Genomic DNA, 15,871 nt, shown 5'->3' with positions numbered 1-15,871 from the left:
CTTCATACATTCATTCATTCAGGGGAAAAAAACAAAACAAAGTCACTGCTGGCACACTTATCAGTCCTCCTGCTGGGAATAATTTGTACAATCCCCTTTTATCTGTTCAATAGCACTTACTCTTATAACATTTCACACACTTATAACAGGTTTTCTATAGGATTTAGGTTTGAGAGGGCAGCTTTGTCTGTTGAACCGGTACTGTGTTGTCTGGGTTAATATGCTGTTGAGATGCCCATTAACAATCTTTAAATTGAATTTTATTTAAATCGTCCTGGTATTTCAAAGAGTCCATATTGGGAGGCTCTCTGAGATTACATGGGCAAAAACAGGCCCACAGCATTATTTAGCAGTGCCTTTCCAAATTATTTATTTCAAATTGAAGCCAGTTTACTGGCATCACTCCTAAATAACTGCTCGGCATGCAGATAGTTTTATGCTAGTTACAGAAATCTTGGGAGCCCCATGATGCAAGTGGAAGTTATACCAGATAAAAGTGCATAGAAATCCTGATTCGCATAAAAATGTAAAGACGGATCATTTTAAACTGACTTTAACTAGATTTTAAAAGCATCTTCTTTTGGTGAGAAGTTGGGAAGATTTACAGAAATTCATTTGGGTATTGTGTTTTCTTATACCGCCAGTTTCTTTGTTGCATTTATTTTTCTTTATAACTGGAAGGTGGCTTCCTGGTTTGAGGTCAAATGTATTCCCCACACTTGAAAGTGAAGTCAATGTTGACATTAACACTTTCATGCATGAATTATGATCCTTTGTCAGGATTTTCTTCCAATTTTTTTTATTTTTTTTTAAGGCATTAAAAAAAGGTAGGGGGGGGGAAAAATTAAATCTTTTTAGGTGATCAATTGTAATTTTCTCCAAATACAAAGTTATTTGAAAAATAACATCAGTAGTGTTCTTTAGGGGTCATCTGATGTCACAATATTATTTTTTTGTTTTACCTGCAAGAGTCGTCTACAGTAGGAGGCGGGACCGGGTTGGTCGGCTTGCTTTTTTTTTTGTCTGTTGGCCATATTGGATTTAACAAAATAATTTCTTGCATTTGCAGCTGATGGCCAGTAGTTGATATATTTTATGATGCATTAGTGTCCACTTCAGTGGTCTGTGTGCATTTATAACATAAAAATCCACAAGAAGCACAAGAAAATGGCTTTTAGACAGCTGTCCACTGTAGTGACCACTATGCATGAAAGGGTCAATTATTCTGCAAGGTGAAGAATTTGTTCTTGTCCCAAAATGTCAGACAATTACAGGCTAGAAATGGAAGAAGCTGAAAAGCTTGAACATAATGTTTTAAAGGGAGTGTTTCTGTGTAAGAGGAACTTTTAGTTTCTTAGGCATTCTTGAAGAAGCCAAAAAAATGTTTTGTGTAGTTTTTTCTAATTTTGCTCTTATTTTTAGTAAAGAAGCTTGAGAAGCTAGTTTGGTATTTGGAGCAAAAATACTAGAGTGCACATTAGTGGAAAAAAAAAATCCCCACGATTTCTTTTTCTGTATTTTTGATTTTTTTTAGGACAGACAGTCATCTCATGTGTCAAGTCTGAAATGAGAATTTCATTTGTTGTGCCAAGTTTTCTGCTTCTTTAGAGGCAGTTATGTTTCCTTTTAAATAGCACTACAGGTACTTTAGAAACGTATTGCCAATTTTTTAAAATCTGTTGGGACGATTCCTAAAATTAACAATGTGGAAATGATTGAAAACTGACATGTTTTATTTTTCAGAGCTTCAAGAGTGCCCTGTTGACTGTACAATGAAGAATAAAAAAGGGAACTTTTATATATTTACTCAAATGTCCACATTAAAGTTGAAGATTTTATAGAATAAAACGCACAAAAATCCCACACTTACATCTCACTAGTAAAGATTTAGTGCCTTTTAGTTTCTAGATCATTTTAAATTGAATGCATTATCAATTTAGCTGTAAAGTAAGACTTTTGAATATGCTGAATAATAAACATGTATCTTAAAAAGACATTCAGCTGTGATGTTTTTTTCTTTGCATGACAATGTACACATTGCATATATGAGTACAATGTGGTAAAGTTTTGGGTTTTTGGACATTTTGCAAACTATAAGTTAATTTTATAATACTGAATATTGAAAAAAAGAACACTCGGCTCTAAGGTCACTTTTTCAAGCCAACCAGCCTCCAAAGATCGTTTTCATGCTTTGGTGGAGGTCAAAGGTCAAAACCAGAGATCTCCAGAGAACTGTATGTGAAACCATGCTGAATTTAACTGAGCAAGAAAGAGGAGCATCGCATGTTAACTGACCACACACACATGCTGACTGGTTTTAATTTGGTGCGTTACAAAGGAGCTCCAACTCAAAATCCCACACACCATGTTTTCATCTGCTAAGCCTGTTTTTGTACTCTGCATGCTGACATAAAGTTGACTCTCCACATATTATTGAGCTGTCTGCTGATTGTACTGTTCACAGAGACTTGAAATAACTGAAAAGATACAGAGATTTGCATATGTTGGAACATTTTCCACATGTTTGTTTGATCTTTGAACATGAGAGAGAGAGAGAGAGAGAGAAGCACCAGTATGTAAACACACCACCAAGCTATTTGTGAGGAACACCTGCAGCTGTCCGCACTAATCAATTCAAGCAGGTTTGTCTGAGTTCAACGAAATTCAAAAACCTCCACTTATTACTCAATACTAAGTCAAGCCCAAAAACCTCTTGCATGTGGTGGAGCAGGACAATTTATGACATGAAACTGAAAGTTTGTGATTGAACCTGTGGAGAGAAACTGTTTACACAGATCAAAGCTTTACCCACTAATGAATGTACGGCAGTTATTTATTAAAAGCTATTTTTTTTATTCTTTAAAAAAAGTGCTAGCCAGCACTTCCTTATGTCCAAATTAAAATATTTCAGAACAAAGTGCAGTGAATTCTGTACTTTTTCCTCAAACTGAAGCTGACTGATACAGTCACTTTAGTTTAAATTGGGTTTCTCCCATTGGATCAGGGATAAAAACACACAGATGAATTAAACTGACTCAGACAAGTCTTCTTGTTCACAAATATTTTAAAGAAATATTTCCATTTAAATATTTTCTTCTACAGAGCTGAACATGTAAGTGAGGCAGCTCTCAACTCTGGTCTATATCTGCTAAAAGTATTTATTAAACTGATATGAAGCAAAATTATCATTAGCTTAAAAACTTTGGACATTTTTAGTGCCACACCGGCACACAAACACTATTTTGCTTTAAAAATATCGTAATAGATGGAATTCCCCACATGAAATAAATTACACGCAGTAAACTCTCTGCAACGACTGTTGTAGCCGCTGGGTGGCGGTGTTTCGCTAAAAAAGAAAAATCTCGTCCTCGATTCGGACCTTCCTGTCCGCAAGAAATGAAAAACGGAAATTGCATTATACATTTACATCATGCTTTAAAACCATGACATCTAAAATACTCGCTAAACTTTAACATCTAGATGTACAGTTAAACTAACATAGAGACATGTTTTGTGCATGAACATTTTAATTAAAAAGGGTAACACTGTAGCAAGAGGAAACTGTCCTGCATTTGCCCAAAACATAAAATGTCCTGAGCTCTGCTGTTGACAGCAGCTGGATCTGGACCCGCAGCCTCTCACATATAAATAAAATAATAGATACAAAAGATGGACAAAACAACATAAACGAGCCTCCAGGGACAGAGCGGGGAAAACCATTTCCAGTAGCTATTGGTGGGACAAATTTGTCCCATAGGATAATGTGGACTGTCCCCTGAGACAGACGGATAGATAGATAGATAGATAGATAGATAGATAGATAGATAGATAGATAGATAGATAGATAGATAGATAGATAGATAGATAGATAGATAGATAGATAGATATTTAAAAATGTTATCTATTTTTCTGTGATCTGGCGTTTGAGGGTTTCAAATTCATTTATTTGAAAAAAAAGTCACCAGCTGTATTTCATTTGTATGTTTTTTAACATATAATTGGCAATTGTTTCTCTTATTATAAAGAAATTATCCGCTTATAATGGAAGCTTAATATGACTCTGGCCAATTAGTTTTTATAAATATGGGAACGTCACTTCCTGCGCCTTAACCGTGGGGCGCATTCGCAGTGCAGAGCCGCAAGAAGCGACTAATCTGTAATGTAAACACACGGATCTCCCCACGTCTCCAAGTCACTATTATATTTAAAAGCTCCCATTAAAGCAAACCATCCTCAAGTTGTTTACAACTGAAGGTGGGCTGAGGTGCGTGTGGTTAGTCTACCACTCCAATGTCCAGCTAATGACCACTTGATGGTTTTAAGTTTGACCGAGGTGAGAGTGATGGGGGGCGGTCTGTCCTCCCTCATTCTGAATGCTCTTCAGGATGTCCTTCGTTATTTACTGGACATTATTCTATTGTTTTTATTAATGTAAAAAGCTATTGGTGACCTAATAAACCTGTTCCTAGCTATTGATAATAACATTCCGAGAAACTGTTTTTTTTTTTTTTTTTTTAATCTTTATCGTATGAGATTAAAAATGACTTTTTCTCCGAGCTTTCAAATTATTATGTTTAGTTCAGGCTACAATCATGTAAAAATAATAGTGCAAACATTTTGTTAGAGCATAAAACTTATGAAATGTAAAGAAATAACGTTTTCTTTTTTTCTTTTTTTTAATAAAAACCCGCTATATCTTACGTGTCGGGTACATTTTCTAATAATAAAGATCCACAAAACGTTTTAAATAAATAATTCCAGTTAAATATTTGAAGGTTGAAAACTGCATTTTGAGCCTGTGAAAACATATATCATTTATTTAAACTCTTTATTCATTTAAAGGAGACCTACAAGTGCACAAATATAGGAAGCATAATACGTTAATAATTCCTTTCAGTTTATTCCATAAGACAAAAATAATTTGTACTTGTTCGACAAATACACATTTTCTCCAAATCTAACAGCTAAATTTATATTTATAAATGTTAAGATAATTTTGGTTTTAGTATAAAGTATTAAACAGAAAGTCATCATCCTTATTGGATATATATTCAAACAAACACAGACGATAAGTCAAATTTAAGCAGATCTGAAAAATTAAATGAGGTCCACATTTGCAGAAATGAGATTTTAGACACTGGGGGGAGCTGCTTGTTCAGTCACAGCCTTCAAACACTCATTAGTGCTTTTACAAAAATTGCTGGAACATTTTCTGTGCCACAAGAAGACCTTGTTCACTAATTTATACATATTTAATATTTGCACTGTCAGGCAACTTAAATCTATCAACCTTAACTAACAAAAACAAAGAATTTACATTTATTTGACTTTAATAGGTGTTAATAATGCGCAACATGTTTAAAACGACATGACTGCTGAAAGGCCTTCCTGTGTTGTCCAAAGTCTTCATTAATGTGATATCATTAGACATAAACCAGATAAGAGAGACAAGCAGTTGTTGTTTGACATTTTGAATTTGCTTCAGTTTTAAGTGAAAACTGTCTTCACTGAACCTCTGAGAGAGGTCATGGTCTCATAGACGTGACGTGCTCAGGGTCACATAAACGGGACAATCATGTTTTGAATTGACTTTAGACATAGCCCTCTCTTCGTTTCTCTCTTCTCTCTGTGAAAATGATGGCAGCGTGCCATACAGAAGTCTGTGTACAATGGCCCAGGTCCCATTAAATCTGCGAAAGTTCCTTCCTGAGGTAAACATTGCCAGAAATAGTAATCCTGGCCCGAACTGGATGGGGGTCTTACAGGAGGGGAGCAATAATTCTCAGTGTAATAATGGGAATCGCTTCATTCTGCCCAGCTGCATGGGTCGTAAACAGTTCGAGGTCCTCATTCAGTTTTTTTTTTTTTTCTCCTCCTCCTTCTGATAAGGTTTCCTGAAAAACACGCAGGGAGCAATTAGGCAACAACAATAGAGGCTTTAAACTTCGGGCAGTGCACAGTTGCACGCCTTTGTTTTCATCTACAATGAGCATGTGACTCATAAAAGCTTCAACATTGTGTTTTCATGGTGTTTGTTTAGTCTCTGATTAGCTTCATGGCAGAGTATGAACGCAAGGCTGTCAAGTCAATTAGGCAAGGATGTTGCTCCGTTTCAAAACGCCGTGACCTCTTATGGAAAATGATTGTCAGAACTTCTGCTTTTTCTAAAACAGAGCTAAAACACAAAATCAAGCACAAATAGTCACATGTCCGCCTCAAAGATTGAAACATAAGGACAAAATATTGGCGTCTGCAGCGTTTAATTGATTGTTAATTATATTAGACAGCATTTCTCTGCAGTTTCTACTGTACAACTAGAATATTTATATTGTCTGCGGGGAGCTGCAAGCCCCACTTTCCATAAAGGGTCACAACATTATGATCTAATGGAAGAGAATACATCTGTTTCCATTCTATTTTTACTTCAAGAAGAAATAAATATCATATTAATATATAAGAGTTTATTTTTAAATACATTTTGAAATTAATATTTTAGAAATAGAAGGTGCAGACTCGAGGTCAAACGTGTAAAAACCGTTGCCGTTTATTCCGAGTTACCAGCAATTCACTGTAAGGATCCAGATATAGTTAATGTGAAAAAAGCGATAAAACATTTCCCTGTTGGATTTAAAACTGTGTGAGTCACGGAGACCTGCAGCTTTGTGAAGGGGGGGAATGAATGCGTTAACTAACACAGCTCGTCCTGAGAGTGTCTCGTTTCCCATCAGTCATTCTGCTCTGCGGAGGTTAGACTTGGAGGAGAGACATGATGATGATGAACACCTTCCAGGACGAGTCTAACAGAAATATTTCAGCGTTTTTACGCATCGTCCGTAAATCAAGCGTGTCGTTTTTATTATGTAAAATTTTCAGAGTTTTATGGTTTCAGAAATGACATCACAATATGAGAAAAGAAGAAAAAGTGAGGCCTCACATGCATGTGAATGTTTTTATATATATATATATATATATATATATATATATATATATATATGTATATATATATATATATATATATATATATATATATATATATATATATATATATATATATATATATATATATATATATATATTATAGTGACATTAAAAAGTACTGAACTGTGTCACATTTTGGATTTTGTAAATAGGAACCTCCATATATTTTATTTGAGTTTTGAATGACAAACCAACCTAAAGTAGAGCACAAAAGTTAAAGTATAAATTATTTCCAAAACTCTGAAAATTTGATACCCACCATAAAAACCAGAGCAACCAAAAACCTTCAGAAGAGCTAAACCGAGTCCGCTTGAATGTAATTTAATCACATTATAAATCCTGCTGATCTGTGAAGGTCTCAAAGGTTTGTTAAAAAAGGTTTAAAGTGAGCTTAGTTTTCAAAGGAGTGTCTCAAGATTTGGACATCTCGGAGAGCTGCTCAGTCCATCATCTGAGAATAAATAAATATCTGCAAATCTACCAAGACAGGCCAGGAGGTGATTAATCATTTCCTGTAATAAGAGATACAAAGATCCAGAGCTCAGGTGTGAGAAGGTGTTGACTGAACTATTAGTGTCGCAATAAATAAAGCAGCCTTTTATGCAAAAAGCGCAAGAGGAAAGTCAATGCTAAAACAAAGCAAAAGAAAGTCATGTTTTCATTTTTTCACTGGATAACAAAACAAACTTGAGATGGGACGGGACCAAAGTGTAACTTTTTGGACCAAATCTAAATGTGTTGTGGAATACGGCTCATTGTCCTGAGCAAACAATTCTGTTAAACATGATGGTGGCAGCATCATGGTATGAGGAAGCTTTTCCTCAGCAGGAACATGGCAGCTTGTCAATGTCAAAGGAGATGATGGAGCTAAACACGGGAAAGTCCTGGAAGAAAACCTGTCAGGCAAAAAAAAAAAAAAAATTAAACAAGGGAGAGAGGCTCACCTTCCACGAAGGTACTGATCAGGTAGAAAACATACAAATGTTTGCCTCTTTTGTTAGATTAAAAAAAAATGTTAAGTGCACTTAACATTAAATCAATATAAAACACAGTGAACCTTGTAGCTTCAAGGTGATGAAATTAGGAAACTTTCAAGTGAAACGAAATCTTTTGCAAGACACTCTTGACAGACTACATTGCTTAATTTTCTTCCCCCCATTTATCTAATTATCTTCTCACTAAACCATTTCTGCGAACGCGCGTCATGTACCTCCGCAACCTTCTCTTCTCTCCTCGCTGCGTGGGTATAAACGCTGATCCGACGTCTGTTTTCTCAAGTGCTTCCCACTGAAACAGCTCATCAGCACCTGAAATAACTCGAGGCGCGCTGTGCACCGCCACATCCTCTTCCCTGGATTGTTTTGACTGCTGGACGGAGGGCAAACGTTAAATGTCATTTTTCTAATTTTAACCCGGAAAAGTGTCACTCGAAAACACCATGATAGCGGGCAGCCAGGGTCATCGGCGCTTCCGCCCGCGTGAATCGGGACTAAATGAGTGCGCGGAGGGCCTTCAGAAGCTATTGTTTCCAACACATGCGAGAGGAACATGCGATCGGAGTTTGGAGCTGGAGGAGGACGAGGAAGAGGTGTTGGGGGTGGCGGGGGGGGGGGGGGGGAGTAAACAGTGAATATCAGACTGTAAAAGAGTGGAAGGAGGGTCGGTTTTGACTGAGCGCAAAACGCGCGGAGAGAAGGTGAACCTGCGCGTTTAAAGTGAGAATCAAGCAGCCGAAAAGGCCATTTAATCACCCGATTCTAAAACCTCGCTGGCCAGGAGCCAAGCGGCGTGAATCTTGAGAGGGGCCTTGCGGATGAAGTATCGCCTCTGAAGTTAATTGTGTTTTGCGCGTAGGAGGGGAATAGATTTCCTCTGTTTATTATGAGCATGGGGACGGATTTGCGTCACCGTGCAACTTGCAGGTTGAGATAAAGTTGCACAAATATTGAACAAGGGAAGTTCTAACAGTCATTATAAAGTTTCCCTCCTCTTCGTCTCCGGAAGAAATAAGGATTTCTGCTGCGTCCTAAAATACTAAAACGGCTTCTATTTTAGGGGCATATCTAACAGGCGTATCCGCTCATTTAACACGAATCAGAGCCCATCAAAAACAGGATGAGACGGAGCTAATAGAGACTCTCCTGGGCGTAGCTTCATGAGAATGCGCTGTTGATCGTTTATTACCTGACCTATTTATAGAGACTTGCAGAAGTATTTATAACGCCTAAACATTTTTCCCCCACACATTTCGTTAAATTAAGACCATGCAACAATGTATTTTAGTGTGATTTCTGTATGTCATCGACAAAATTGATGCGGAAGGAAAATGAGATATTTGTTTTCACCTCGTTTTACAAATAAGCGTCTGAGTCAGTGACGACCTTTCACTGCAGTAACACCTGCAACACTTTCAGCTTCCAGCTTTGCACATCTGTAGGTGGACATTTTTGCCCATTCTGCTTTATAAAAAAAAAAAGAAAAGGAAAAAAAAAACCCCCTTAAGCTCGGTCAGACTGGAAGGAGAAAATCTGCAGCGCAATTTCCATACTCTGCCAAATATTCACAGATCTGGACTTTGATTGGACCATTCTAAGACATGAAAATTCTCTGACGTGTAACATACGTCTGACCTCATGATGAGTTGTTGTCCTGCTGAAAGGCCCAGGATCAAGTCCTGTGAAGCCTTAGCAGTTTGTTATCTTTAAAGCTTGCTCTGTAATTAGCTTATTAATCTTTAGCCCTGACCAGCTTCCATGTCCCTATTAAAAAAAGAAACAAAACCCTTTCCACAGAATAATGCTCACACCACCGTGTGTCACAATTGCTTCTGTTTTTGTATTTTATTATGTTTGTGGTAAATGTTTCTCTCCAAAAGACAGTTTTACCTCTTACATTGGGCTTTACTTGTTATTGTATGAACCTTCCAGACCACTCAGGTCGTCTGGTTTGGGTCTCCTTCTCACCCCCAGAACCAGAACCAAACTTAGAGAAGCAGCATTCAGCTTTTCAAACAGATGAAACACTGACGTGGAGGCTAAAAACCCAGCTTTTTAGAGTTGGCTTCGATTTGTAGTAACTGGATCATTGATCGACATATTGGTGATTCTGAGTATGGCGTTTGAGAAAATGCAATATTTATTATTTGACTCACAATTGGTGACTGTATGATGTTTGTAAAACAATTTGAATGTGACTTATTTAGGGGTGTAAGAGTAAACACAGTTGAACAAAAGTGCACACCACACTTTTCAGATTTATATTTGTACAAAGAACAAAAGCATATTTTTTCTAACTTCTGTGTTGGTCTATTGCTTATAAGTTCCCAATAAAGTTTGATGCTGTAAAGTGACAAAATCTAAAAAAGTTTGAAGTGTATAAATAGTGTTCTGGGCTGAATGTCATGCTATGTTTCTTGGTATTTTTGTGTTATGAAACTGACCCCAAAGTGCCTTCTTCAACTCAGTTTACACGAAGAATCCAAATTAACGCGAACCTTCGGCTGTAATGACTGCTTTAGTGCGTTATGTGGGTGAGGAGTGGGCTCTCTTTAAGTGATCAATCCATCATCTCGGGATCAAAATTGCTCCCTGCTCATGTGTTCGTAAGAGACAGAGAGGAAAAAGAGAGAGAGATCGTCTTAGCTTGCAACAACAAACGATATGAGTAAAGGCGACGCACCTATTGGCTCAGAGGGCGACCAATCAGCGTCAACGGAGGAACTTCGGAGTGGAACTTCGGGGTTAGAGTTTCAGACCAGTGAGAGCGTTTTTGGCACAACCAGGACGCGCATCTGTCCCCCTGAAAGCGTTATCCGTGCTTATCGTTTTACATGTCTGTCTTTTTATAACATCATTCGAGAAACAATACGAGTCGTTAGAAGCTCCGGGATGTACACCGCCGGGCTCAACCCGTTTTACGCATCCAATTTCAGCCTCTGGTCGGCATACTGCGCCGGAGGCTTCGCTGTGGATACCATAAAGAAGCCGTCGTTTTGCATCGCAGACATTTTGCAAGCAGGGGATGCGGAGAACATCCCCGGATCGTCCGCCCTCATGGTGCACATGGGACACCACCATCACCACCATCACCAGCAGCAGCAGCAGCAGCAGCATCGCGCTCAGCAGGCGCACTCCGGCGGCTCTCCGCTGCGCCCTTCTCCCGTCGCGCCGGAGCCTTCGTCGGTGTTCGGAGCCAGAGTCAGCCCGGCGTCTCCGTACCACAGACACGGACTGCAGCTCACCACCGTCTCTAGGACGCCGTTCAACTCCCAGCAGGCGCCCCCGCCTTCAAGTAAAGACCTCAAATTCGGAATCGATAGGATTTTATCCACGGACTTTGATCCAAAATGCAAAGAAAAGTCTTCTCTAAGAGGTGAGCGGCAACTTGATTGTAATAAAACATTTGCAGAGAAGCATCCAGTCCTAACAGCCACATTTTAAGCGATTATCCCCAAGAAATATTTACTTATGAACTCATCAAGCACAGGGATAGGCAGTTTAGAAAACGAAAGCAGCAAACTAGAAGCAACTCTGTGTTTTGCGTTTAAGAGAGCAAGTTAGCACAGACTCAGGAGCCCCTTAACAAGAGGTCACACAGGTCATGATCATCAGAAAAAATCCACATTTCTACACAGACCTACTTCATAACTTTTTAGGGCCTACTCCTAAAATTTTCTCCCTCCTTTGCTTGTGTCCAAACTGACTGAAGCCCATCATCTCTCATTTTGTAACAGATCTCACCTCCATCGTTAGCTCCAACCGTCAGTCAGGCCTCCACATCCCTATTCAACCTCCAGCCAGCCCCTACTTCTCCTCCATAGACCCCGGGATGAACAACGCGTCCTCCATGATGGGCTCACTAGGCAGCGGCAGCGGCAGACACGCAGGCCAGCATCAGTTTCAGGACACCTTCCCAGGTAGACACCACCCATAGAGTAGAGCATCACAGAGAACACTGCATTTCCATGTGTGTTTTCAACCTTGAATCCCCTCTGGTGGTGCTTTAACCCCATGTCCTCCCTTGTTGTCTGTTGTCCAGGTCCCTACGCAGTGCTCACGAAAGACACAATGCCTCAGACGTACAAGAGGAAAAGGTCATGGTCGAGGGCCGTGTTTTCGAACCTGCAGAGGAAAGGCCTGGAGAAGAGATTTGAAATACAGAAGTATGTCACCAAGCCTGACAGAAAACAGCTGGCAGCCATGCTGGGGCTCACAGACGCTCAGGTAAGACTCAGGTTAAAGTGCACAAAGGTGATTGAAACACATTTTTGGCACAAATCCATCACTCACAAACTGCTCAGAGAGAATCATTCATGTAAACATGCGCTAATGAAATCAGCCAGAGCTCAAATCCAGGATCAGGATAAAGTCCGATTTTGTCAGTGTATATTAAAGCGAAATTAATTACGTCCGCCATTTTCATTCGGTAGTCACATCACCGAACAACATTCACAACGACGCAGTTTTTTAATTTAAGAAAAATCAGATAAATGCTTTAGGATGTAAATGGAGAGTTTAATGATATTCCTCAATTTTCTCTTTAGTTTTGATTCAGCCTCCATCGGCACATTTTTCTCTTTTATGTTTTAGACCTCGTGGGTGGGGGCAATCATAATGTGGTTAGATTTCCAACAGAATTGGAAATAGGTTTCGGCCAAGAAAAGCTGGATTGCTGCGTGTCTAATTATCAGGAACAGAAGTGCAGTGAGCTTAGGAGCTTTGGTGTATTTTCATTTATTTAAAGAGGAAAGACAAGCTGTTGTAGCACTAGCTTCAGATCAAAATGAAAAACAAAACAGTAAATTGTGTCCAATTTACTGCCTGAATCAGATCTGGATTGTTGCTGTAATAATTATACAGGGATGTTTCATTTTCCTCTTTTGCAGAGCAAATCTGCTACCAACGCCATAGGGCATCCACATCCACTGTGTTTCCACATCCACTGTGTTATTTATCAAAGTTGCCATGACAGGCAAACCGGCAAATTTTTAACCACCAAATAGGAAATACAAAAAAAGTAGCAGCTTCATATATATATATATATATATATATATATATATATATATATATATATATATATATATATATATATATATATATATATATATATATATATATATTTTCCCTCCTCCATTGTACAATAAAAGAGTTCTTGCAATTTAATAAGAAACAAATTACAAAATACAAAAACGTCTGCTGAATAATAGTGAGTTAAAAACATATGCTCGCTTCATGTGCACATTTTACTTGTCCAAGTGTCTAGAAGCTGCAGCCTTGGCCTTTAACTTGACATCAGCCTGCACGGCGTCAGTGAGGTGATGGTTGAAAAAGGCCATCGTATCTTTAGCAGTGTCTCACTGCCTGATTTTTGTTTGCAGCTCATCAGTTAACATGGAAATATCAGACAATTAATTAAACAGTGTGTAAAGATAAAGATCATTATTATTGTGAGGCATTTTAATTTCATGCAGTTGTTTCTGAACTGCTACTGAAGTACAAAGATGTGTAAAGGTTCTGCAATGAATTTGGAATATGGTTTTATTTTTTTTTTTAATATATTTTCACCCAGCTTAAAAAATATATGGTAATTGTATCTAACTGCAATATTCATATTCCATTTAAACTGTGTTGCTCTGTGTGAGTACAAATATGTTAATTTAAAAAAATGGCGAATTTAAAAGATATGTTTTGGACTAAGTTTGTCCCGGCCTACATACATTTGATGGAAGAAAACTTACCTCAGCGGAATCTGTTAATTGTTATTTTATTTTTAAACAACAGATCTTCCAATATTTTCCCCTAAATTGTTACAAAACATAAGAAAAAAAAATAAACCGAGGCGTGTTTAATGTGTGTTCCCAGGTAAAAGTGTGGTTCCAGAACAGGCGCATGAAGTGGAGACACTCCAAGGAGGCCCAGGCTCAGAAGGACAAGGAGAAGGACGAGAAGCCGGAGAAAGGAGCCTCAGAGGCGGGGGGACTGGAGCCGAAGGAGCCGACAGAGTCCGAGTGCGAGAGCGAGGCTCGGAGCGACAGCGAATCGGACGAAGCCGAGGAGGAAGAGAGCGGAGACGGACATTTGGACATTTCTGAGCTCAACAACAACAACAACAACAACAAGACCAGCGTGATCATGAGCGGGAGCGCGCAGGCGGCCACCGCGGACTCCAGCCCCACGCCCACGGACACGGCAACGGCGTCGTAGGTCTTGATATGAAAAAGAAAGAAAGAAAGAAAATCAGGCCACGAACAATGAAGAAGCGTCTGTTAGCCTATTTTTGTCTGAAGAGCCTCAGTGACATTAAAGACCCGCGGAGTGTTTAGCGTCTGCATCCGGAAACAGGTCAGTTCACTTCCAGCGAGCAGCAGCAGGAGCTCAGAGACTGGTTCATTCTTGCACACTATTTTAGCCCAGCAGGCAGGAGGAGCATGGTGGGAAAGTGTGAATTTTATTAGGTTTTGCTGTTTTGTCTTATAATTATTTTTCATCGCTTTAATAATAAAACCGGACATAATTTAAACTTATGGTTACTGTCTTGAATAGCGCTGCAGAGTTGAAGATGATGATGATGATGATGATGATGATGATGATGACAACGATGATGATGCGGTTGCGGATTTTATTGTTATTGCAGGAACCACTCGACTTATGTTGTAAATGAAATCTTTGGACAACTGCAGTATTATTACATATTTGTTTGTTTTGATACATAGATGTGCTATTTTGTTAAAAATAATTTGCACTGAAAAAATGTAAATAAAATGTTTTTACCTGGGAAAATCTATTATTATTATTATTATTATTATTATTATTATTATTATTATTATTATTAGCTTACTTATTACAGTATACCAATGCTTGGTAAACTTTCTAATAATACCAAAAATACCCTTTGCACTCCAGTTAAGAAGATAAATCATTAAAATCGTAAATAAAGGAGATGAAGAGGGCAAAAGATGACTATTAATATTATTATTAATGTACAAGGGCTCGGGAGGTTGTTTAATCCAAACAAATAACCATGGAAAAAATCCTATTATTAATCCAATTATTAATTTTGGCGCATAAATACACTTTAGGGATGAACTCTGTGCACTTGGAGCCTGCACCAAGGAGGGATCCAATTTATAGCCTGTATACATTTACTGGCTCCAGATAGCAGCTAACACTCGGGGAAACTATTTTTCACGCATTTAAAAATACAATCCGCCGCTTCTCCGTTTATGGTGCTGCTAATGTTCTTCCTCCGCAATGCGCTTTCGTTGCGGGGCTTTAATCTTCCTGCGACTTCATAATGCGCAGACCAACAAGAAGAGAAGCAGTAGCACGGAGGATGACAGTGGTGGTGAAATGCACTTTCTCAATCCGCCTCGTCATGCTCATCAATGGCGACAGAATTACAAGGAATCCGCTTTTATTGCAGCAAGAGGCGGAGGCCCGCACATGCGCAGCGTGTGTGCGTGTTTAAAGGATGCTTAATGACATGAGATCATGACACCCTCCCTCGCATTACAAGACTATTAAACCTATCAGGGTCTGTGGGAGTCTTTGCATTTTAGAAGATGGACACAAATCTTAAATAAAGCTCCTACACATTATGGAGTTTGGAAATGATAATTGCTGCAGGGCTTTATTTTGAGTGAAAATGTGAGAGCTCATAAAAAATTCTACTAAAGAAGCCAGCTGCAGCTGAGCACAGAAGAAAAGATTGTGTAAGATGACAGGTTGAGTCAAGCCGATGTTAAGTCATATATTTTAGAGCTTTTGTAAAAAAAAAAAAAATGACTGCATAAGTCTATGTGAGACCACTGGGCCATTGAGAGGTTTGTTGATGGAAACTGAAGTTTGCTGAAGCCTTTGTGAAGTATACAAAATGTTTAACTACTTGACAGAGA

At 38.6% G+C, this 15,871-nt stretch overlaps 1 protein-coding gene across 2 annotated transcripts; it reads left to right on the top strand.

Annotated features, from left to right (window-relative positions):
• Positions 1-10,507: 10,507 nt before the first annotated feature.
• hlx1 (H2.0-like homeo box 1 (Drosophila)) lies at positions 10,508-14,208 on the top strand. 2 transcript variants are annotated; one of them, XM_015053102.1, is made up of 4 exons: positions 10,510-11,349; positions 11,711-11,893; positions 12,016-12,200; positions 13,839-14,208. In XM_015053102.1, the coding sequence occupies exons 1-4, from the start codon at positions 10,638-10,640 to the stop codon at positions 14,178-14,180; spliced, it is 1,422 nt and encodes a 473-aa protein (XP_014908588.1). In that variant the 5' UTR covers positions 10,510-10,637; the 3' UTR covers positions 14,181-14,208. The 2 variants fall into 2 exon arrangements, with proteins under 2 accessions (XP_014908590.1, XP_014908588.1); XM_015053104.1 differs by lacking the exon at positions 11,711-11,893 and having other exon boundaries at positions 10,508-11,349.
• The last annotated feature ends 1,663 nt before the right edge of the window (positions 14,209-15,871 follow it).

Source organism: Poecilia latipinna, unplaced genomic scaffold (assembly GCF_001443285.1).
Source record: "Poecilia latipinna isolate Pla-1442-1.1 unplaced genomic scaffold, P_latipinna-1.0 Scaffold1160, whole genome shotgun sequence".
In the NCBI taxonomy this organism is placed as follows: Eukaryota; Metazoa; Chordata; class Actinopteri; order Cyprinodontiformes; family Poeciliidae; genus Poecilia; species Poecilia latipinna.
Note: the sequence above shows the minus strand (reverse complement) of the source record. Positions and strands in the feature narration are given on the sequence as shown.